The 22,508-nt window shown below is 40.3% G+C and overlaps 2 protein-coding genes across 23 annotated transcripts in view; one reads left to right on the plus strand and one right to left on the minus strand.

The window, feature by feature from the left end:
* LOC146205878 (ranBP-type and C3HC4-type zinc finger-containing protein 1-like) overlaps positions 1–13,935 on the minus strand; it is a 56,939-nt gene extending 43,004 nt beyond the window's left edge. For 3 of the 9 annotated variants that reach the window (XM_084590542.1, XM_084590540.1, XM_084590541.1), the window contains exons 1-2: positions 13,071–13,935; positions 5,338–5,473 (exon numbers count right to left, since the gene is read on the minus strand). Coding sequence is in view for 6 of the 9 variants with exons in the window: in XM_084590537.1 (XP_084446663.1) it covers positions 5,338–5,473; positions 11,233–11,414; positions 12,081–12,177 (415 nt within the window). In the remaining 3 variants the exon portion in view is untranslated. Of the gene's footprint in view, positions 1–5,337; positions 5,474–11,232; positions 11,415–12,080; positions 12,301–12,322; positions 13,045–13,070 lie in introns of those variants that run through there. The other 6 variants (XM_084590537.1, XM_084590535.1, XM_084590544.1 and 3 more) reach the window with 4 other exon arrangements.
* Positions 13,936–14,155: 220 nt separating this feature from the next.
* LOC146205879 (uncharacterized) overlaps positions 14,156–22,508 on the plus strand; it is a 71,707-nt gene continuing 63,354 nt past the window's right edge. For 8 of the 14 annotated variants that reach the window (XM_084590521.1, XM_084590525.1, XM_084590524.1 and 5 more), the window contains exons 1-5: positions 14,158–14,496; positions 14,846–15,040; positions 15,810–16,001; positions 19,729–19,878; positions 20,936–21,019. In XM_084590521.1, coding sequence (XP_084446647.1) covers positions 14,407–14,496; positions 14,846–15,040; positions 15,810–16,001; positions 19,729–19,878; positions 20,936–21,019 — 711 coding nt within the window. In that variant the 5' untranslated portion in view covers positions 14,158–14,406. Of the gene's footprint in view, positions 14,497–14,845; positions 15,041–15,809; positions 16,002–19,728; positions 19,879–20,935; positions 21,020–22,508 lie in introns of all 14 variants that reach the window. The other 6 variants (XM_084590533.1, XM_084590534.1, XM_084590532.1 and 3 more) reach the window with 4 other exon arrangements.

The following is a 22,508-nucleotide window of genomic DNA, read 5'->3' on the forward strand; positions in this document are numbered from 1 at the left end:
TCACTACATCAAACCCAAATGTCTTCAGGAGCTCTGAGTGGACACCTATTATGCATCTGGGTAATTTCAGATAAGGCTGAACAAAGGGTGACAGATGGTTGTCTTGAATTCTCTTCGTATTTTTTATATTAAGTGAATGACTGACAGCTAGGATAAACAAATGTTCAATTACCAAAATTGCTAACCACAAAGCGCCAAGCTTTCGTAGTTAACAATTGTGGTGTTCTGACCAATTTATTGTTTGCAAACATTTAGATATGCATATTATTAAAATATGTCTCAAAATTTCTTGGAAAAAGTTGTGGATGCTCGTAAGTATGTTTGATTATTTTGCCAATTGCTAAAATTTTATTCTTTTGTTCCAAATTTGTCAAACTTGAACCATAGAACATTCTGTATATGTAGACATCACAAGCCTTTATCACAGAAAAGGAATGAAATAAAAATGCCTAAACTTTGAATTACATTCCACTCAAATGTATCGCATGAATAAAACTAATAATATGCAGATATGCATTATGGATAATGAAACTGTCATGCACAGTTTATGAAAATGAGAGACTCATTGACAAGGGCATTGTGAAATTTCTGCAACTGCATTTCTCATAGAGTGAAGCCTCCTTGTTTTCCAGTCTTGATTCTTTAGGTTAATACCCAGAAAGAAGGCAGTTTACTAGAGATTTGCAAAAGTTCAAAATTTCTAACAGCGGACAATTTGATCGTTCGAACAAAAAAGATAGTGAATCATCAAAATTATTGGAAATGAATTGAGAATGCTCTTAATGTTTTGAATAACTTTCAAATAATTGGTATGAGGTTCAAATAAAGCTTGTCATATATATTTATGTCAGGTGAACATGATTATGCCATGCTCAGTACATGTGGGGTAAAGAGTTCGGGGCCATGACTAAGTCCTTTAATGTGATGGCATCCTTAATGCTCATACATTGCCACTTGGACTGGATAACAGCAAGGCTCAGGCAAGTTCAGCAAACTTTGTTGTGAGGCTTGATCTCGGAGACCATGGCTCATATGTAGCTGTCATCTGCTTATGTCCTGGCTCTTGAGCCATGCTCTAGTTTCTCTTTCATCATCACTAGCAAAAGGTAATTTTCCTATATGTGCAACTTGATGGTCACAAAATTACCATACTGGCTACATGCTGTGACCCGTTAGTGGAGATTAGTGTTGTCTTTCAACAGCTAGAGCTTTAAACCATAAGTTATGACATCATGCCTCCACTACAGGTACTTCAATCTTTCATATGATTGCTCATTTTGTATGAATACTTTTTTATTTGCAAAAGTATTAAACAAATCTTCAATTGACATACAAATCTGGGTTTTAGCCATGCTAATCATATTTGATCTGGTTTGGAAAAAGTACCGTTCACAAGCCCCTACATAGTGGTGGAACTGGCAACTGGCTTCTCATAGCAGCTTTTGTAGCAGAAGAAATTGCAGTTTGTAGCAGAAGTTTTGTAGCAGGAAAAATTGCATTTTGTAGTAAATACTTGAGGTTTTGTAGCAGAAAAAAAAAAAAAACGTTTTGTAGCAAAATTTCAAATCTCGAGATGCTTAAATAAAGAAGGCTTGTTTTATTTCTGGAACCCAATTGCTCAGATGTTTATAACAGCCATAGCCATGCAAAAACAAGCTTCAAGCTCAAATGCAGCCTAAAGTGCTGTCCTTTCCTTAAAAAGCCCCGAATTAAGCAAACAGGAGGATTTACTAAAAACAGAGCTGTTTTTATTCACAGGAAAAAGCATAACGAGATATGCAACAACACTATAAACACTGTAGCCTTGGAAAGAAAGTAACTAGCTGTCTTCATATAAAAACTCCTTGTAGAAATTCAAAACTGCCGTTTCTTAAAATTGCAAAATTAGGGCACTATTTCTTCTCCTGTCTTGATGGCTCCAGCTTGGACAGTGCCGCTGCGAGTTTTTCCTGTCCATTCTGAGGAGCTCGTCCACTCTCAACGTCTGCAAAATTTTTTACTTGACGCCGTTTGAGAAAAGCAGCTCAACATTAGTGCTCATATAATTCCTGGCCAGCCTGATATCTCTTCCTGTACTTTTTCCTGATTCTGACCTCTTTTCTGGGTGTCCTTGTCCTGTACATCAGGGTACCATCGAGGTGCGCTTTTTCTTTCAAGACACGTGCTGATTGGAGGGAAAGGGGGAAGAATATTTTTGCAGGTCTTGGGTGGAGATTTTTTTTTTTTCCTCGAGAGAGGCGGGCTGCTGGCTCTGCTCAGTCAAAAGGCGCGATGCGCGAGCATGTAGAGTGAGCGCCAATACCGTGCGTTCGCAATCTTTGCGTTCGTTGTTATTCTTCCGGTGGGTTGGCGGGGTAGCTGATTAATCAAAGCGACGCAGGGACTCGGAGTCGTGAGTCTGCTTCTTCGCAGCGCACTGCAGGGATTATGCGTATGCTTTCCTCATTGTAATGAAAACGTCCATGGGTACTTACTGACCGTATGCGGGGCTGCGCATGAGCTATCTGCACATGCGCACCCATACAAATGCAGTTTTGTAGTGGCAGAAAAATAACTGCCAAGACTAGACTGAGATAATCTAAAGGGCGTGTCAACGTTGACGTTTGAAATTAAACTGTGAAATTATGCAATGTGTTCCTCATAAGGGGTTGGACTTAAGGTACAAAAGCAGCCAACAGAGTCCAGTGCACGTGCACAGAAGCAGCGAAATCCTTAGCTCTCCCTACGCTGCTACTCAGGCCATCGCAGCCCATGCCTCACTGGTACGAAAAAAAAAAAGGAAGCCAGCTCCAGCTGTGCTTTGCCGAGGGCAGTTCTAAACCGTCACTCGTTTGAAACTGCGCCGTCTGCGTTGGCCAGCCTCCTCACCTATATTTTGCCCCCCCCCCCCCCCCCCCCCGCACACACACACACACACATACACACACACACTTAAGCGAGCGCCCAGAGCAGCTCGAAAGCGCCAAACGTTTGAATCTGCTTCAATCCTTCGACGGCCAGCCTGCCAGCCCCTCCTTTCACCCGTCCCGCGCATTGGACTTGAAAGTTGCAACACCTTCTCCCTCCCTCCCAGTAAATCGAAAAATAAAAAAAAAAAAGCACCGGCTGAAAACGCAGAAGTGACATAGACAAACGTCAATTTTGTCTGCCCTGCAAAAATATTATTCCGCCTTGCACAGTGTTGCTAGCAGATGGCAGTTTTGGTTTCGCGACAGTTCAGTTTCGCTGTCGACAGAGTTATTCAGCGACTTTTGGCGCAGGCTTGGCGCAGAAGTAGGCAAAAAATCGATTTTGTAGCAGCAGGTAGTAGTAGGATATCTGATTTGGCGCAGTTTGGTGCAATTGGCGCAGCAGTTCCACCACTGCATTTGTCCAGTGACATGAGATCCTTGGCTAGTGGAAATGTTCCTTTGTAGCTTAAAACGTTTTCTGAGGAATTATACATAGCCTTTAACTTTAACATTTGAAAAATTGTGTGCAAATGATATTATATAGATAACTCATCCCCGAACCTTTTTTCTTTCTCTTTTCAAGATGGTTATGGGCGTCCGAAGGATTTCGTCCCAGAAGGGGGGGGGGGGGGGGGGGGAATCAAGTGCCCCTTTAGCAATCCCCTTGCAATTGCCCATGAAAATGGTCACACCTAAGCTTTGCCATCATGTTCAGAAAAATTTTGTATTCCCCCCCTCCTCCTCCTTTTTTTTTGCCATACTCTTCACATGTGCCTAATTCAGAGCACAGTTATGCAAGTTCAAGTCTACACTTTGCAGCACTTTCCAGCAAGAAATATTTGAATAAGTAAAGTGTGCATAGTACCAGCAAGAAATAGCTACTCTCTATGAGGTTGATCAAGAATATTTGAAACCAGGGAATTTAAACTTTCAGGTGCTCTCGAAAATCTAATAATTTCGTATGTTTCAAAATTTTAAATTATTGTGTTTGTATGCTATAATTTTTATCAAACCATAAATTATAACTTTCATACAATTATAATCTTTATCAGTGTATATCCAGTAAACAAAACTGTATATTACTACTATCTAACACTTCTTTTTGAAATGCATATCAGAAAAATATATTTTCTAAGCTTCATTCTGTTGCGCTCGATGTTAATTTGTAATTTTCCATAAACCTAAAGAAACGGCTACTCCACATAATTCAGGCGTGATTTAATGAAGCAGGTTATCGTGCAGCATCACACTCATTTACTGTTGCTCAGAACTGGTCCTACTCATTATTTATGCATTCAGGTGCTAACTTTTTTTTGTACAACAGAAAATTCATACTTGTATGCATTTCACATCTTGCTCAGGCAGTCTCCTCATACAAAACAGCAAAAGAGTTTAGTGCATCTGTGACACCATCTGTACCGTGCACCAAGTTTTTTGCTTCATATGAACTATTATATAAAATACAGCACTAAAAAAAAAAAAGAAAAAAAAAGAAAAATTACAATGTATATATTTCTTTAATTACTATCAGAACCAGCTTTTTTCTTTTTCTTTTTTTTTTTTCGAGTTCTACTGAACTCGGAAAACCTATATTTTGTCATCTATATAACATGCATGAATGTACATTATTTTGTTCGACTGATATATTGTAATAAAACTAAAATATTTAAAGCCTCTATTTCATTTTTTTTTCTACAATAAATATCTACCATGTTATGCAGAAAATGCGCTCATGCAATGTTTGGCAACTTTTAGTCATCTTAAATTCCTTGAAGTTTCTAACATTAATTGAGCACACTTTAAGGCCTTCATAGCCTCACTGTAAGAATGTTCAGAAATCTCCTAGTAGCAATAAGTTTTCAGTTATTCTCAGCCAAAGTCAGCCAAAACCACAGTGCAGGTAAGTGCAGCCGTTCACCTATTTGCAATCAATAATTCTGCAGTTTAAAACTGATTTCTTTGCAGAATACTAACTGAAGGTCAATTTATCAAAGCTATGAGGCAATCTGGCAGTGACATATAAAAATATAAAGTAAATTAAAAATGCCAACCAGCCATCTTTTTTTCTATCTTATCTGAAATCCTTGAACTGTAACTGAACAAACAGCATCATCCCTGGGCAAGCAAATTCACTTGCTTGTCCTGGCAAGTGTTGTTTTTTAGGGCTCATAAACAAGTGAGGCTATCATGCACCAAACACTAAAGCATATGCAGGTATATGCTTGTGTATGTTTAAACAGGATTTGAAGGCAAACCCATTGAAATTACTTACAGAAAATTAAAATTTATATCAAATGCAATTTGGAGGCAGCTAGGTGGACAAAAAGAAATGCTGCAGATGGACATAACATTTGTAATATGGTATCAACAAAGAACAAAAACTTACTCTGTTTCCGGAAGCAACTGTTGTAGTCAGAAGCACGGAGCAAACTTGAGTTCGGCAAAAAGTAGGCATGATCATTTCTAGCATAAAAGTAACGTTTGCCACCAAATTTTCCATCACCAGCCCCAATTGGATTATCCTGAAAAATTACAGTAGCATGAGACCAAGTTATGTTTTCAGCACCTGCCTTTCTACGAGAGGTTTTTATTACCAATAGCATTGCATCTCACATTACAGACAAAAACTGAATCTTAATACAATTCAAGCCACAATTATGGACTTTATTTATCTAAATTCTGGGTTTCAGCACACATATGCTTCTCCATATACTGGGTGACCCAATCAGTTAAGAGCTGTTCAGAGTTGTCTATGCTAATTTACAGTATATTTTATGTTCCCTAAAATTAATTAATCAATCAAGACTAATTAGCTATTTTTACTTATTGACTTGAGAGAAAAAGTGTGGATGCGCTATATTTTACTTATTGACTTGAGAGAAAAAGTGTGGATGCAAAAAGTTGCAGATCTGTTCAAAAAATGGCTATGTTTTTTCCATCAAACTAGCGTTTACGTAAAATTATTTTTTACCAGCCGAAAATGATGCCTGCCGCAATAAAAACTTTGTGACTGTGGTGACACTTTAAAAGCCCGAGATGCGTCTGAGGTAACAAAATCTGTTTTTCTAGGCTATGCTCTCTATGATGAAGCTGGTAGTACGCACTTGGCAAATGATTTAAAATAACAGCTGGTCATGTGACAGCATTTTCTGAAGGCCTATAAATAGGGCGGCGTAAGTCGTAGCGTGATGAAAACAACGTACCCAGCCGTTTTTCGAGATCTACAATTTTCGTAGTGACACTTTTTCTCTCAAGACAATAATTAAAAACAGCTAATTCGTATTTACTAATTCATTACTTAAGTGAATAAAAAATACTGCAGATTACCATAGGCGGCTCTGAACAGCTTTTCATTAATATGACTGTGCTATCGCTCACCACATATTTTAAAACATTGGATATATTTAGCTGGGACAGTCAGTATATTTTTCTACATAAATAAAACTCCTAGAGAAATTGTAATCATGCTACTAGAGTGCTCCAAATGTCACTTTGGAGAGCTATTAGAAAATTGTCAGGAAACAAGTGACCACGTTAGGTAAGCTCAGAAAGCAAAATAACAAAAATTACTGTACAGAAATCGATTGCTACAGGATAATGGGCCTCAAATTCGCTGATGATGCCTGCTGATTTCTTAATAAATAATATAAACAGGCATTCTGCTTTGGAAGAGACTACATGCACCCTCTTGCTTTTTTTTTTTGCCATCACTGCTCTGTGTTACTTCTTTTTTGTTTTTTGTTTTTTTCCACTGCGCAGGGATTTCACGTAGCAAAAGCTAGACAACGAAAAATACAAGCACCAGTGCAGAAACAACACATAATCGGGGTGAAGTGCCTAGACAAGCTATTTAGCCAAACTTTATTCTGAAGTGACAGAAAAGCAAAAACTGCCGAGTCTTTTCCTCTCTTCACATTATGTTTACCCTTCTCTAATAGGAATAACATGACCCAGGGTAGAATGAGAGGAAGAAGATGGCTACACAATATGAAAGAGAAGTGAAGAAGGGTTGAGGGGAGCCTCAGTTCACAAGCCAAACAGTGCGAATAACATGATGTTATTCTCACCAGACAGCCAAGTTACCTAACTTATGCCCAAAAACACACTGCCAATACTGCATGAGTATAAAGTGCATAGACAAGATTGTGCTCCTAACTAGATGATGGCAGCAATAACATCGATCCACTTTAAGTGCCAACAAGGTGTAACGGTGTATGTGGCACCCAGCCACAATAAACTTCATACTGAAGAGTGTAATCATGCAGGGAATGCTTGGTGGATAATTATAACATGTGTAGCAACAGCAGTAAACATTTTTCAAGCAGCAACAGTACCCTTGTGAACATAAAAGCAGTCTGTAGGTAGTACACCATACACTCTTTGCTTTGCAGTCTGATGTGCTTCTCACCAGTAAGTTAACCATTCACTTTAATGCCATGCTACAGCCATGTTGCAGGATCAAAACTTGTGTACAAGTTCAAATGAATATTTCTTTTCTATACATTGGGGAATGTTGTAAGTGGTAGTGACTAAGAGAAGTATACAGCGCTTACCAGCTCTTACTAGTTTCCTATAAGCAACACCCTGGTGTTACACTGACCTCTTATCAATGCTGTATAAGAGGCTGCTGAGGACAGCTCAGAGGGCTATGGAATGAAAAATGATAGGGGTAACATTAGGAGATAGGAAGCGTGCAGAATGGGTCAGAGAAATAACTCAAGTTACTGACATTCTAGTGGAAATTAAGAAGAAGAAATGGGCATGGGCAGGACATGTAATGCGAAGAGAGGATAACCGATGGTCGCTTAGGGTAACAAACTGGATTCCAAGGGAAGGAAAGCGTACTAGGGGGTGGCAGAAATTTAGGTGGGCGGATGAGGTTAAGAAGTTCGCAGGGGTCAAGTGGATGCAGCTAGCACAGAACCGGGTTAATTGGAGAAATATGGGAGAGGCCTTCGCCCTGCAGTGGGTATAGTCAGGCTGATGATGATGATGACGATGATGATAAGAGGCTGCTTATGCAACAATGTTATCATTGTTTGCACAAGTATTTCTGAAACCTTCATTCCGTCGCCAGTGTACTCACAAGCAAAGGGCCCTATAGATAACCATTTCGAGCAAAATATTTGTTACGCTGATATAGTACTACTGTATGACAAACCAGCAAAAGGCACATGTCTCAAGCAGATTGCAAATGAAATATGCTCCAGATATCACAGTAGAAGATTGAAATCAAACGTCTCCTTAGAATAGCTTATAACAATAATGTTGCCAACACCATATGTACTGCCTCACTATACTTTAGTAGTGTTTTGGTTTGGTTTATGAGGTTTAATATCCGAAAGCAACTCGGGCTATGAGATGCTGCAGCAGAAGGCTCCTGAAATATCTATCGGCTGGGGTTCTTTACATACATTTTACTGTTAAACTATGAACTCGGAATGCCCCGATGCAGTTCATGCGACAGTGTTCCAGCTAACATTCCCATTTTGTGTCCACATTTAGTTGTATAAAAATGAGCTGCAGCGAAATGCTTACAATCTAACACGCAATGAATATATGCTTGTGTTTTACCTCGAAGTTTCCTTTCTTTATTATCTGCATTTCTACAAAGGCTTACAAGTTTATCAGCAAGAAAATTCTTCACTTCATGTGAGATTGAGATTGGGCACAGGCCAGTATTTTTCTTTTTACCGAGTCGTTTGTTTCTGCCAGAAGCAGTAACATTGCACAGCTTCTACAATATAGAAATAATCATTTGATCTGAGTAACCTAGCTCTTTGAGTCTTAGTTTTGTATAGCTGAACTTTCAATCCCTTTGTACCCACATGATTTCTTGAGAACCTGCAATTAGACAAGAATTTATGATGGCCTTTCTGATCTGCTTTGAATACCTAGGTTTTTTTTTTTTTTTTCCATATAATTATTTTTTGTCTGAGGCACTGTACATCTAACACACCTGCTTATGTTAAGGGTTCTCAAATAAAAAGATGTATGCACAACTCACACAGAACCTCGATAAAAATTATAACTTTCACTGCATGTCTCTAAATATCCTTAGAATTTCTTCACTGCCACTTCCTTCTCTCTTCAAGTCTAGACAAATTTAAGCCATCAACATAGTCATTAACGAGAGCAACATTAACAGGCACAGTGCATAAATTGGTCTCGAGATTGAGCAGTCGCCACCTTGCAGCAAACTTTACTCAGTGTGGGTGCGCGCTCGCATCGTCTGCTAGCCAGCAGTGTTTACGTGTGAGCGTATGCGTACGGCCTGGTGTCCGCTGTTTTTATTGCGATGCACTTTTATTTGCCTGCCTTACTTCTATGAAGCAAAGATAAGCAGGGTATCCTCCCATGCTACAATAAAGGCAATAATTGTCTTCTTCAAGTATTTCATGCCGGATAATGACATCTGCCATCGGTCTTCAGCACTTTGGATTCTTCGCCATGCTGCGTCTCAGACACAGCAGTGATGTAGCTAGGCCGTCAACGTCCATGCAACTTAATGCACCCACTCAGAAATCATATACTATCGCTGCTGTTTAGAATCCGATGGCTACTGAAGCATAAGCCGGCTTACACTGCTGCCAAGCAGAATGCAGTTTTACAGGCCATTCTCTGCCCTCCGTATGCACAATCAAGTTGTCTGAGTGCTTTCTTGTCATGATAATTCATTTTGGTAAAATCGCTATTCAGAGAAGTGCTGCTGTTCTCTTCTATGCAAAGCCATTGTTTTCTGGATGCAGAGTAAAACAGCCTCATACTTCATAGATAGGCTCAACTATCTCGACCCAATTCCTTCCTTGCTTGGCCATGTTTAATTTTACAATAAAACTGATTTAATAGTTGCAAGAATATGAAGAGAATCCATTTCTTTCAAAACAGTTTTATATCGGACTCTGTTCTGATAATAATCTCAAAATTTTCCTTTGCACTGTTCGATATTTACGGTGCTAAAGAAATCTTCTCTAAAAAGTTCTTGCCTGAGCAAAACCATGCCCATGCACAGGCATTTTTAATGTCTTCGCAGCGACTAATATCCGTAGCTTGCACTACAACAAAAAAATAATTGCAGAAGGATCCTACATTTCTGAGTGTGTAATACTCCTGTCTCATGCCCAAATCTAGATGCATTTTCAACTTTGTGCACATCAATTTACTACGTATTAATAACCAACACTACATACACAAAAAGTTACCATATGCTTTCTTCGGTCTCAGTGAATACTGGCCGTTTTTGTACATGCTTTTGGATTAATTGGTGCAGCATCGTAATATAAAGTTCACTGACATTAGGTTCAGAAAGTACTTGTCTAGTGGAGTTCAGTAAACTCACTCAGGAGGATAAACAATTGAGGTCATAGGGCCTCAACAGAAAAAAAAGGCTTGTGTAATATTTTTTAACTTAAATTCCACTGCATTTTTCACCTGATCCTAGGAAACCCTCTTGGTTTTAATGCTCAGATATAACAAATGCACCTAACATGACAGCAATGTTAATTACAGGTGGACTCAACAAGTAGCAGTGCCTCAACCCATCACTCGCACCATGCACAAACTTGTGTTTAGTTGTTTATAGCACTGTTATGCAGTGCAAAGATCTGTTGATGCCAAATAGGCAACATGGGGAATAGCACGAGTTCAGAACTTCGTGGAAATCCTACCTGGTGAAAATTATAACGTGTCTAACTGGTTTATGGAACAATTCTCAGTTGGTAGCAGTTGGTTTCCAGTTGGAACCAGCTGGAACCCAATTGGAACCAACTGGGAAGTGTTCCATAAACCATTCAGACCAGTTGCGATTTTAAGGCATGCATGCAATTAAACTAATACTTAATATTGCACAGTAGTGCTTTTATGCCTACACAATCAGGCTAGTCAAGCAAGCTTGCTGGCTGAAGCAACATATTCACTAATGCTTTACTCCTTCCAATGTAGACATTTTGCTTGGTACTAACTTATTTACTATAAGAGGAATATACTGTAATTCTTTAATAAAATGGACACGTATTAAGCTCATTACCATTTCCCAGGTTGTGTTACCTATACAAGTAACCTTGCTGATGATGCCAGAGGTCACCACAAGACTGCTGCAAGTATCCCTGAAAATGTGCTCCTGTAATTATAATATTAACTCTGTACATACGAGCGGTCAAACACTTGGATTACTTTTCAGTTCAACGCACTTCCTTTTATTTAAAAGGAAACCAAAAAAAAGAATAAGTTTGTAAGGAAGCTTGCTTCTTAGAATAAGGACGTGCAACATTCAAATACTTACAAATTCAACACCAATGGTCCAACTAGGAGAAACAACAGGAATTCTGCCAATCCAACGAACCCAGCCGTGTTCAGGTCCATGTTCAAAGAGCCACACAACACGGTCCCCCAATGTCAGCAAAGGTCCAGCATCATCATTGTTAAAAGGTCGCCTGAGAGACATAACTTCAAAGAGTGCCGTTCCTGCAATAATTTTGACATACTTGTCTTGCAAGCCACTCACAATGATTAAAACTCTAAATGATGCTGCTACATCCTAGTCAGACCTCTTGCCCATAATGAGGCACATATCTGTCTTCTATGGCATTTCTAAAAAACACATCAGTTCTGTAGCCTAAGTGACAGTAGATGTGAGACAGTACTCTGTGCTCCCATGCAGTCACCTTTTCAAGAATTATGCAGTGACAAAATTGCTTTGAGCAGCTTTGCAAGTTTGTGGCTTCGCCTAAATCAGCTTTCTGCTCCCAGCAGCCCCAAAGTCCCATGTTTCTTGTTGCTCGTCATTAAATTATTATTTTGATTTAAATGTATAGCTGCCTGTGCAGCTGCAGCCAGTAACAAACCCACAATCAGAACTGCTGCAGTTACTGAGCCTGCTACTCAGCCATTACAGCGGCTGGAAATAACAGTGCACAAAGGAAGACTGGACAAGTGAGTAGACACGGAAAAGTACCCACTCACTCGTCCCATCTTCCTTTGTGCACTATTATTTCAAGCTTAGAATGAATCACCAAAATATTCTCCACTACAGCAGGTGCAACTTATGCATGAACTGCATGACATCTCATACATCCAACACTAATTTGAAACACGCAAGCATGAGCAGGTAGCTGCGCTGATGGGATGCACCTTTGGTAGTTTGGAGCAAGTAGCTAGCTGACAAGTGTTTTGTCTTCTGCACACTGCCACTTTTTTTTTTTTTTATTGTTCCTCTAATCAACATCATCAATGTATACTCAAATGTATCTACATGGGGGCCAAATCCGCTTTACAAGATGAACGAAATCGTTAAGTCACAGAGTTCTGTTCAGGAGGCGAAGGTCTCGATACGTGTACAGCAAATCGGGTGTTCGGGCCAGCCGCAGCAGCACCTTTCGCCTCCTGTGTCTTTCTGCTTCTTTATCTTGCTGCATTGGAGGGTGCTAAGTTAGGTCGTTCGCCTCGTCGCACAGCGTCTACTCTCCCTGGTTGCTTGACTTTTTTTTTTTTTCCTATCATTATACCGAGCTGCGAGCGACGATGGTTCAAGCGTCGTTCGTAACGTTCTTCCTATGCGGCAAGTCTCGACAAGCTACCCCTCACTCGCACAAACGTCTTTTTACTAAAAGGTAGCTTGGCCTGCATCGAAGCGAGTCGCGCGCGTTTCTGTACGGGCGCCGTTGAATCTCGGTCAAGAACGGTCTTGCACAGAAACACAACCGGCACAACTGCCACCAATGTATTCAACTACGGCAAGTTGTTTTTGGAATTACAGATGAAGGAATTTAAGCTAAGAGCGATCGAAACTAAAGTGAAGCAAATGAAAGAGAATTACGAACTACCCGTGCTACCCGCATTCATACGACCGCGCGACTTCCGTGTTTCAAACCGGAAGTTCACGCGACAAGGCGACAAATCCAAAGCTATGCCATAAGAAAGTAAGAAACTAGACACGCCAGACACGCCTCGTTCTCTTTTGATTACGTTCACCCTTATCGACCTTTGCGTCGGTGCTGTCAGCTCGGCCAACAAATATGCCAGAATTACGATTAGGTCTTACGAAACAATTTTGTTCCCACAAGGAGACCTACGGCATAGCCCCTGCGGATAATTCGCTGAGACGAAAAAAGAACATTTTACCGTTTATCAGCACATCGAAGCTCTCAATGACTTGATATGTGCACAACAAATTAGCTGCTCGAGGTGCTCGGGGCCAGCCGCAGTAGCGCGTTCCGCTTCCAGTGTCGTCCTGTTACTCCTCCGCTTCATTTGCCACACTAGCCCACGTTGTGCTCTGGAGGGTGCGAAGATAGGTTCGTTAGGTCGTTCGCCTCGTCGCACACCGCTTCTCGCTCACTGCTTGCAGCAGTTTTTAAGCCTGTTGTGAGCTGCAGGCAGCGATGGTTCAGTCGTCGTTCGGAACGCTCTTCCTCAGCATCCTCCGACTACAGAGTATTTTTACCCATGTGACGTCAACTCAAGCACTCATGCTTTTGTTTCGGAACTGACTGCTGCTCCAGCGAGGTTCTAACGGCCTCGAAAGCTCTTCGGTCGCCTACGTTGCGCGGCGTGACTGAGGAAAAATGAACGCGAGAGGTATCATTCACTCCAGCTATCACGACTATCCACGACGACCACTTTCCGAGAGAAAAGCACTGTTCGCAATCTTGAGAAAGCACTCGCTCGCCCCGAGGTGCACGTCTGACGTCTGCATGTCTCTAGTTAATTGTTATTGCGCCCTCCACATTTTCAATTACCTAATATGTGCACAAATTAGGTAGGCATAACAAACACAGCCTTTGCGCGTCCAGCGTGCTCAAAATAAACTCGTTTTTTTTTTCTTTTTTTCTCAACCTGCATTGCTAGCTAGCTGATAGTTCCGGTGGTTTCGGTTTGTGTAGCGGGCAGTCTAACATTGCTAACATCACGAAGTCTTGCACTCAGCACGAAGTTGAAGTGTTCACCTATCTCTTTCTTATATAACAGCATTTCAAATTCAAACTTTCAAACTGTTTAAAATGTTCGGGGGTTCGGGCATGATTCGGGCGCTCAGTGTTTGCACGCGGAGGCCGCAGTTTGGTGGGACGGAAAGCAGAACATCATTTTTAGCACTTCGAACTTCCGCTGCACGTGCATGCAGCCTCACCGGCCCGTCGTGGACCGGTCTACCTGACCACTGCCGAGAGCGGGCGCTGCGTCGGCTGTGTTGCCTGCGTTGGCAGCGTCGCGTGTGTCTAGCCAGCAGCAGCAACTCGGCAGCAGCTGATGTAAGGCTGATGCGCTGATGTGGAGAAAGCTCGGTAATAGAACCGGCGTTTGGGTCGGATGACGACGAAGTTTCGAACACGACTGGCTCGAGCAACGATCACCGCGCGGTGAAGTGGTTTTAAGCTTCAGCAGTCTGCGGTAAAATATGGCCACCCTCGGATGACTGAACGAAGGTTTTTCCTTTTTTTTATACGCGTTTCGGTTGTAAATGAGCGAGACACGTTCTAATGGCTCGGAGAGTTCCTGGGAGGACGAAGGACCAGTGTCGCCTGGATCTCTCGGAGTTCGTAATACCACGGTGAGCGCAAGCGCTATCACTGGGCTCATATGCTAGTATAATTGCTACCGCGCAGAAAAGTGTATGGGCTAGGAATATGCGTGAAACCACCTTTATAACGTGGCTTGATCTATGTCATACAGTTTTGTTCTCATCTGTGTGCATATGCGTTTGTTTTTTCGCACAATTCCAAGGGAAACTGGAGAATCCAAGGGGGATAGAATGGGGCTGCAAAATTGTCATGCTACTGCAAACGATAGCGCTCCATAGACATATGTGGTTATTCGATCGTCGTTTGCAGCCATTGTTACATGCCTGGCTTATGCGAGCAGTGCACTGCAAAAGTACAGGCGCGCACTTTTTGTTTCAGGCGGCACGAAACCGGGCTGAGAGGCTGCAGGAACAAGATAGTTATTTTGCAGCTGCAGGTCTTACTGAAGGTGGTGATGAGGTGGGCGCAGACCCATCAGTACCACCACTAGACATCATGAAAATGTTCACGAAAGCTGTGGAAATTGATGTCGAGAGAGAGTTTGGTGGCAACAGTGACGTTGTGAACGTGCAGGTACTGTTCATGTCTGTTTTTAGAGTGTTAGCTCTGCTGCTTGCAGTGCTCAAGATCGCATTATTGTTACATTAGCAGCACTTAGATGTCACAATGCAACTTTATGCTTTCGTTCCACTATATATACTCACTCCATTTTGTGAACCATCGAGGTCAGACCACTTAGCACCACCATTTGAGTACTTTGTGGGCCACCTATTTGATGCAGAAGGTTCAGAGTGGTATCAAACGATTCTACATATTACGGAGCACAAAATTACTAGTTGAGTCAGACCATAGTTTACGCTAGGAATTTGCACTGACGACCTGTGTCATCCCAAATCATACTTCAATGACCCTTCAAATGGCCATCATGGCCGATCGAAGCATTCAATGCAGGACGTTCTGGATGGTGTCGAATGATTTGTCATCTTGTGCTGCATATGTTGCTATCAAAATTTGGTCTGTAATGTAAAATCCATCTGGGAAACTTACCAAGTGCACAAGTGAGCCATAATCGAAATGGCAGCAGTGACTGCAGCTGCGCCGATGGGTAATGTTCGTGAAATTGATTCAAGGGTAGTTGAACCTCTGCAGCTTTTTTGTTGTGGTCCAATTGTGACTCATGCTTTCCAAATAATTTTTGCTGGTAATCTATCAGGAGAATCTGAGATTGGCATCCATCATCGCAGGACATTGAACTGGAATCATTGTGATCATCGTGTTACTACTCCATGGTGCAGTGGGAGTAATGCACTGCAAAAATACAGGTGCGCACTCTTTATTTCAGGCTGAACGAAACCACGCTGAGAAGCTGCTTGAACAAGAGCGTTATTTTGCAGCTACAGGGCTCGCTGAAGGTGGTGACGGGTTTGATTTCGGCCCACTATCTCCTCTAGACATTATGAAGATGTTCAAGAAATCTGTGGAAAGCGAGGTCCAAGGGGAGTTTGGAAATGGCAGCCAAAATGTGAACCTGCAGGTACCTTTTGTGTTCTGTGCCTTTTTCTTTTTTTGTTGTTGTCGTCCAATTGTAACTCATGCTTTCCAGATAGTTTTTACTGATGATCTGTTAGGAGAATCTGGGACAGGCATCCACCATCGCAGAACTTTATACTGGGATCATTTTGATCACTATGTTACTAGTCCTGGGTGCAGTACTTCTCAGTTAAGAATTTTAACCCATGACATATTTTAGCCATGGCTAACTACACTGGTGTGTGCTCATGGAGCAAATTATCTCCATGCAGAGAGCGAGAGAATTGGCTACATTGTTTTCAAGGAGTCATCACTTGCAAGGATGTTATTGCAGGCTAGTTGGTGCATTTCTTATAGTTGTTTTTAAGCGCTGAACAGTGGGACACAAGGAACAGAGTAGACAGGACAAGACACTTGTCCTGTGTACTCTATTCTTTGTATCCCATTGTTCCGCACTTAAAACCAACTTTAAGGAGTCATCACTTCGCAGTACGAGCGCAAGAAAGTGGAATGTGGTACATGTCTAACATCACTGCTGTCATATTTCTTAAGCATGGGCCAGCTCTTCTTTATTAATAAAATGAATCTTTGATCAAGCTTGGGATGACAATAGTGTCCTGTAGAAAGAAGTGGTATGCAGCGAGAAGCAAGCAATAAAGATTGACTCAGCTGGTGTGGTGTTAACATAAACATTCATGAGTACAGACATTTCAGTGCACTTATATTTCAGTGCTGGTATGCTCATACTGCTCAGCATGGCCATATACTTAGCTACTTACAGTTGTGCTTTCCATCATGTAGAAATGAAGTAATTTTGCACTTCAGAAGACCTATAGGGTAATGTACCCATTAGTAGAGCAGAATTCCTTGGCAAATAAAACCAGCTGACTATTTCTTCACATGTGGCCAGTAGTAATCCATATCCACCATCATGTATCCCGATCCACACCATGTGCGTATCAACACTCTCGCACACTTTCGCTTTTGATTTTTTATAAGCGTGTGTAGCATGCACGATTCCTTCACCATTTGGCTTCCACTACTCCCAGCATTGTTTTTACGGTGTAAACAAACGGGAATTGAGCACGTTGTTTTTATGTCAGCTTTCCTAGTACCCTTGAGTGGTGAGCAGCTGTAGACAGCAAGGGATGTGATTTCACTGTGGGATGTGAAGGGTGTAGAGGGCCATCGAGTGAATGACAGATAAACGCTAATGGAAAATCAAGTTCAAAACCTAAAAGAGGTAAAAACTATAAAGCTGAAAAAAGTTTGGTGTAGAGAGCCTTGATGCAAAAAAAAACATTAAAAAACGAATGGCAAATGAAATTGAAGGTGCCAAAAAGAGGCTAAAATCATTAAAAACGTCAAGTTACGAGGTATAGAGGGCCTACAGGTGAAAAACATAAAAGTGGTGAAAGGTTTTAAAAGGGGATAGTCAAGCCAAAAGACAGGAGTTGGTCAATCAAATGCAAAGACAGGAATAGAGAACCAATTGCAATGCATGCCCGGCTGCACTTAGGAATTTGAATTTTTTTTCCTCTCACTCCCTTTCACCATTTCCAATTTCAATTTATTAATGCCACACCTGCTTTCTGTCGCATTATGCCATCTTGAATTGAACGGTTTCTTTTTGGAAATGAGTGTAATCCATATAAACAATAAAATGTTTTGTCCATGGGAACCGCAGCACTATTCAAAACGTTATGTTATATGCTTTACATGTATATTAGATCAACCCTAATTTACCGTGTATTAAACATGATTCAAATAACAATATTAATATGAAAATATAAACTTTGGATTTGGCTCTTTTTGATGTGAAACTCTAAATCTTACCCTGTTTTATTAGGAAAACTTTATTCCTACAACAGAAATTTATGCCCAAGATCTGAAAATGATACCTGTAATAACTCTCATGTCACTTAGAAAAAATGCAGTTAGAATATAAAATATGCGCAATGAGGGGCACTGCAGTGCTTCATCAAAGGAATCCAATCACTAAATGCAGATAGCAGGCTGCTGTCAATTGCACATTTGCACTTTTTTTTTTTTTTTTTTTTACATTCGGCAGCAGAGAAGTAAACTAGCTAGAGGGCATGGCACCGTGAATTTATTGAAGTGCTATCTCTAATTATTGATTCCTGTCGAAATGGTATATTCAGACACTGAAATTAGGAAGCCAATATGAAATAGCCCAGCTAAAAGCATTAAAGACCAGTGTAGCAGAGGTGCATTCTTGTTTCCTCATTGCAAGAATAATGATTCCTTCATTATCGTCGCTACATATCTGGGCTCAGACCCTGCATTGAGCTATTCATATTCTGTGCAGTCAACTGGAAAGTAGACCTGGAGTCACAAATGAAACCATGCTCAAAAAAACACAAACTACAAGGCTGAAGCTGTCAAAAAAGGCTCACAAGGTTGGATTTGGCTCATCTTGATCTGTGCGTCAACTGGATCTGGCTCATTTTGATTTGACGTAAAATTGGCAAGGAGGGTTTATAAGCGTTATGCGGCAATTCTTGCTATACTCTTTTCTTAAGAAATATATATGGCTGGCCTGCTATTAGAGTAAAACTGAACTTTGTTTTGTTTTGTGGATTTGGCTCATTTAAGAAAAAAAAAGCCCTTAAATTGGTACAAAAACAATTGAATATATTTCCTTTTAATTGTCCAATTTGGTAGTGTGTGCTCCAAAATGTATTTGAATAGCCAACTATTTTTCGGCATGTTCTATCTACTACTAACTGTAATTGGGAAGTGTTTTTTGTCTTATGATTAACTGCTTTGCTTAGTCATATGCTATTATCAACAGTCAATTCAGTTCCAAAACTGTATATAACATAGTCTTCTGAAAACTAACAAAAGTGAACCATTTTTTTATTTTTTAAGATAGGCGATATTAGGTAGTTTACTGAGGGTCCTTAACTGGATTGACTGAAAAATTGGCAGAAGTGATTGCCACTTCCAATTTGGCTGTTTATCACATTCATGTGGAAGAGGTGGTGTGATAACTGAGCATCTCACTCTTGTTTCCTGCTTGTGCACAACCCAGTAGTGTTTATTAGCAAGTGCTTCTTCAAAAAAAATATTGCCTGAAAAATACATTGTGGGAAAAATACACTTAAGACCTAAGCTTTAAAATTTGTCTCCACGATTTTCATATTGCTTTTGAGATGTTGGGAGGAAAGCAAGAATGCTTGCAACTTATTGCTAATAAGTAATGAAGTGAGTAGCCAGAGATTACTTGGTGCATGTTTCTACCTACTTATTTCTCTCATTTATCATGTTGCGGTGGTGCAGGGGTTAGGGCGCTCAGCTACTGTGCCCAAGAGCGCGGGATCGAATCCCGGCCGCAGCGGCCGTTTTTCGGTGGAGGCAAAAAGCAAGGCGCCTGTGTGATGTGCAGTGTCAGTGCACGCTAAAGAACCCCAGGTGGTCAAAATTTCCAGAGCCCTCCACTCCAGCGTCTCTCATAGCCTGAGTCGCTTTGGGACATTAAACCCCACAAACCAAACCAAACCAATTGCTTTTCCATGTCATTATAGTGATCCACCGATCAGTGTTGTAGCATGTAAATTACTAAATTGTATGCATGCTTACTGTATATTCTCACTTTTATCCAAGTTGATTGTTATTAGGGATTTTTGTTGCACTACTATCTGCAGCTGACCTCATACAGTGTAATGTCTCAGATCACCAGGTACTCTCTTGTGTTTTTTTTTTTCTAGGAGTCTAATCAGATTTTGAGGAAACTGGTGGAGTTGATGCTTGAACATATTGAAGTTCTTGTTTCCTCTCTTGAAGAAGTTAGGAGGGAGGCGGAAAATAGGACCACCCAAATGCAGAGGCACCTACGTTCCAGTGCTGACATAACAAGGGTAACTATTGGCTATACGGAGCACATATGAATGGAGGGTACATACAGCCTATAGTAAGTTAAAGAATAAAATTTTATCGGCATACAAGCAGAAAGCTTATTATTATTGATGCTTTTTTTTCTATCAGACAATAGGAAACATCCCTCTTTGCATGCCATGAACACAAGTGTAATGTCATAATTTTGTGGCTGGATGGGGTATTTACGTCAGAAAGAATTCCACTCTTTTTAGGAGTTGGCAAATGTGAACGAAGCAACAGGAGTAGTTCAGCTAATGGGACCTAGCTGTGGGGGCAGGGACCAGGCCAGTCTCCTCTTTCCTTATTCATGAGGGTGAGGCCGAGCAGTGAACTCACCCAGCTCTCCTGTGTAATCCTGTTTAATTGGCACTTGCGTAAATCCATTCTGTATATATTTTTTTTCTTATTGGATTGTTAGAAGGAGGTTGTAAAAAGTTGAACCACACTGGTCTCTTTTCCAAGAACTAAAATAAAATTGTTGCATGTTAATTAAGCTTTCTAAAGGTTTTATTTTGCCCAAGTTTTTTTGGTATAGTTTTTCTCAGCAGCAAGTGTTCTGTTAAGCTGTTGTGCATGAAGTTTTGGCCGATAGCTGATTGCTAATATATTTACTCGCATAAAGAATGCATCCCATCCCCCCTATAAAAATTGTCAAAAAGTGACGTTTAGTGCATGATAGCATTAGCTGACAATACTTATTTACACAACATTATGGACTGCTGTGCGAGTTATATGTGCGAGCTTAAGACAAAAGTTTACCATGTTCTCGAGCATAGAAAATGTGCTAAAGAGTGTTCTATCTCATTTTGGAGCCACATTGTACTGGATGAAGAATGTTTGTTTCACCATCATACTTTTTGTCTCATATTTATTGCTTCATGTTTTTTCTGGTTATTTTACCTTGATAATCAATGTGCCCCCCAAACTTTGATCAATATTTTTGGAGAAAAACTATGTTCATGTTTCGAGTAAATATGCTACTTTGCTTTTGGAGGCTGTTAGCAAAATATATTGACTAACATTGCAAATCTTCTTTAGAGTACTGTCTACAAGCTGTCTGAATGGGGTGAAGAAGTTCAGAATCTTGTTTCAAGGAAATGCCATGCAGAAGAGGATGCTCATGTAGGTGTTGCATTGCTTGCTGTGCGTATTTTGTCCTTGTATGAGTAAAACCAGGAAATGCTGAAGTCTTAAGTATATTGATAGCTGTTAAAGGACACCTGAAATTTTTACTTTAGGGATCATTGTTCATTTTTCTGTAGCATTTCTTCCCTCATGGCATTTCGAGCATGCTGTGAGGAGTGTTTTCAGTGCTTTTCACCAAAAGCATGCTAATTATATATATATATATATATATATATAAACAGGATGTCACACAACTTTCCCAATTATCTATTTTATTCCAACAGTTTCGGATGGTGGACCGTCCTTCTTCAAGGTAGAATTCAATTCTACCTTGAAGAAGGACGGTCCACCGTCCGAAACTGTTGGAATAAAATAGATAATCGGGAAAGTTGTGTGACATCCTGTTTGAATTTAACTCTGGCCCATTAGTAACAAGCAATCTATGTCTATATATATATATATATATATATATATATATTTATTTATTTATTTATTTATTTATTTATTCACACTGCAATCCCATAGAGGAATTTTTGCTGGGTGGGAATGCAAACTGAATAAAGAAAGGAAATACACAAATGGAGGCTTGCAACAACATGCAGTCAAGAGAGAAAGCAGCAGCAAGCACAATGAAACACAGCATGACAAAAGTATAGACACACAAGGTGAAACCACATCAGCATATTAAAATGAGAACATGCAATAAAAACCAAGCTATAACGCAGAACCTTAAAAATTAAATTGAAATGATTGCATGGATGGCTGTAAACCTTCAATATTTGTAAGTTTGTTCTGTTCAGTAATTGTCCTTGCAAGAAAGGTGTTATTTATGCAAAAAGGGGTCATTGTCAGATTATGATGCTGCCTTGTGAATATACCCAAAATAAAACAAAATTTCAGCAAAATTAACCATTAGTGATAAATCGACGCTCAGTGGTTAAACCACTCGAATGCTGAACACAAGGATGCGGGATCGAATCCCGGCCATGGCGGCTGCTTTTCAATGGAGATAAGAAGCAAGACGCCTTTGTACTGTGCGATGCCAACACAAGTTAAAAGAACTCCAGGTGGTTTAACTTTCCGGAGTCCTTCACTATGGCATCTCTCATAGCCTTAGTCGTTTTGGGACATTAAACCCCATAAACTAAACATTAATTTAGCATTTATCTACACTGCAGTTTCAAAAAATACATTCCCCATGCTTTCTTTGGTTTCTCAGTGGCTTTTTGCTTCCCTCGTATGTTACTATAAGTTTGTTGAAGTTAAAATTATTCATAATCCAAAACCCTAATTACTTGCATTGGAAGACCTCACTTAATAAATATTAACTGAAGAAATAAATACTGGAACTTTGAGGGCACTTTTTTGGAGTTATTTTCATGGACACTGCTGAACTACCCAAAATTCATAGTCATCTGTCGTGTCACACTAAGCATTAACTTTATCAAATTCATTATACAGCTATTTTGTTAATTTACTGAATAAT

This window comes from Amblyomma maculatum, chromosome 1 (assembly GCF_055883805.1).
Source record: "Amblyomma maculatum isolate TAMU_Amacu chromosome 1, ASM5588380v1, whole genome shotgun sequence".
NCBI classification, from domain to species: domain Eukaryota; kingdom Metazoa; phylum Arthropoda; class Arachnida; order Ixodida; family Ixodidae; genus Amblyomma; species Amblyomma maculatum.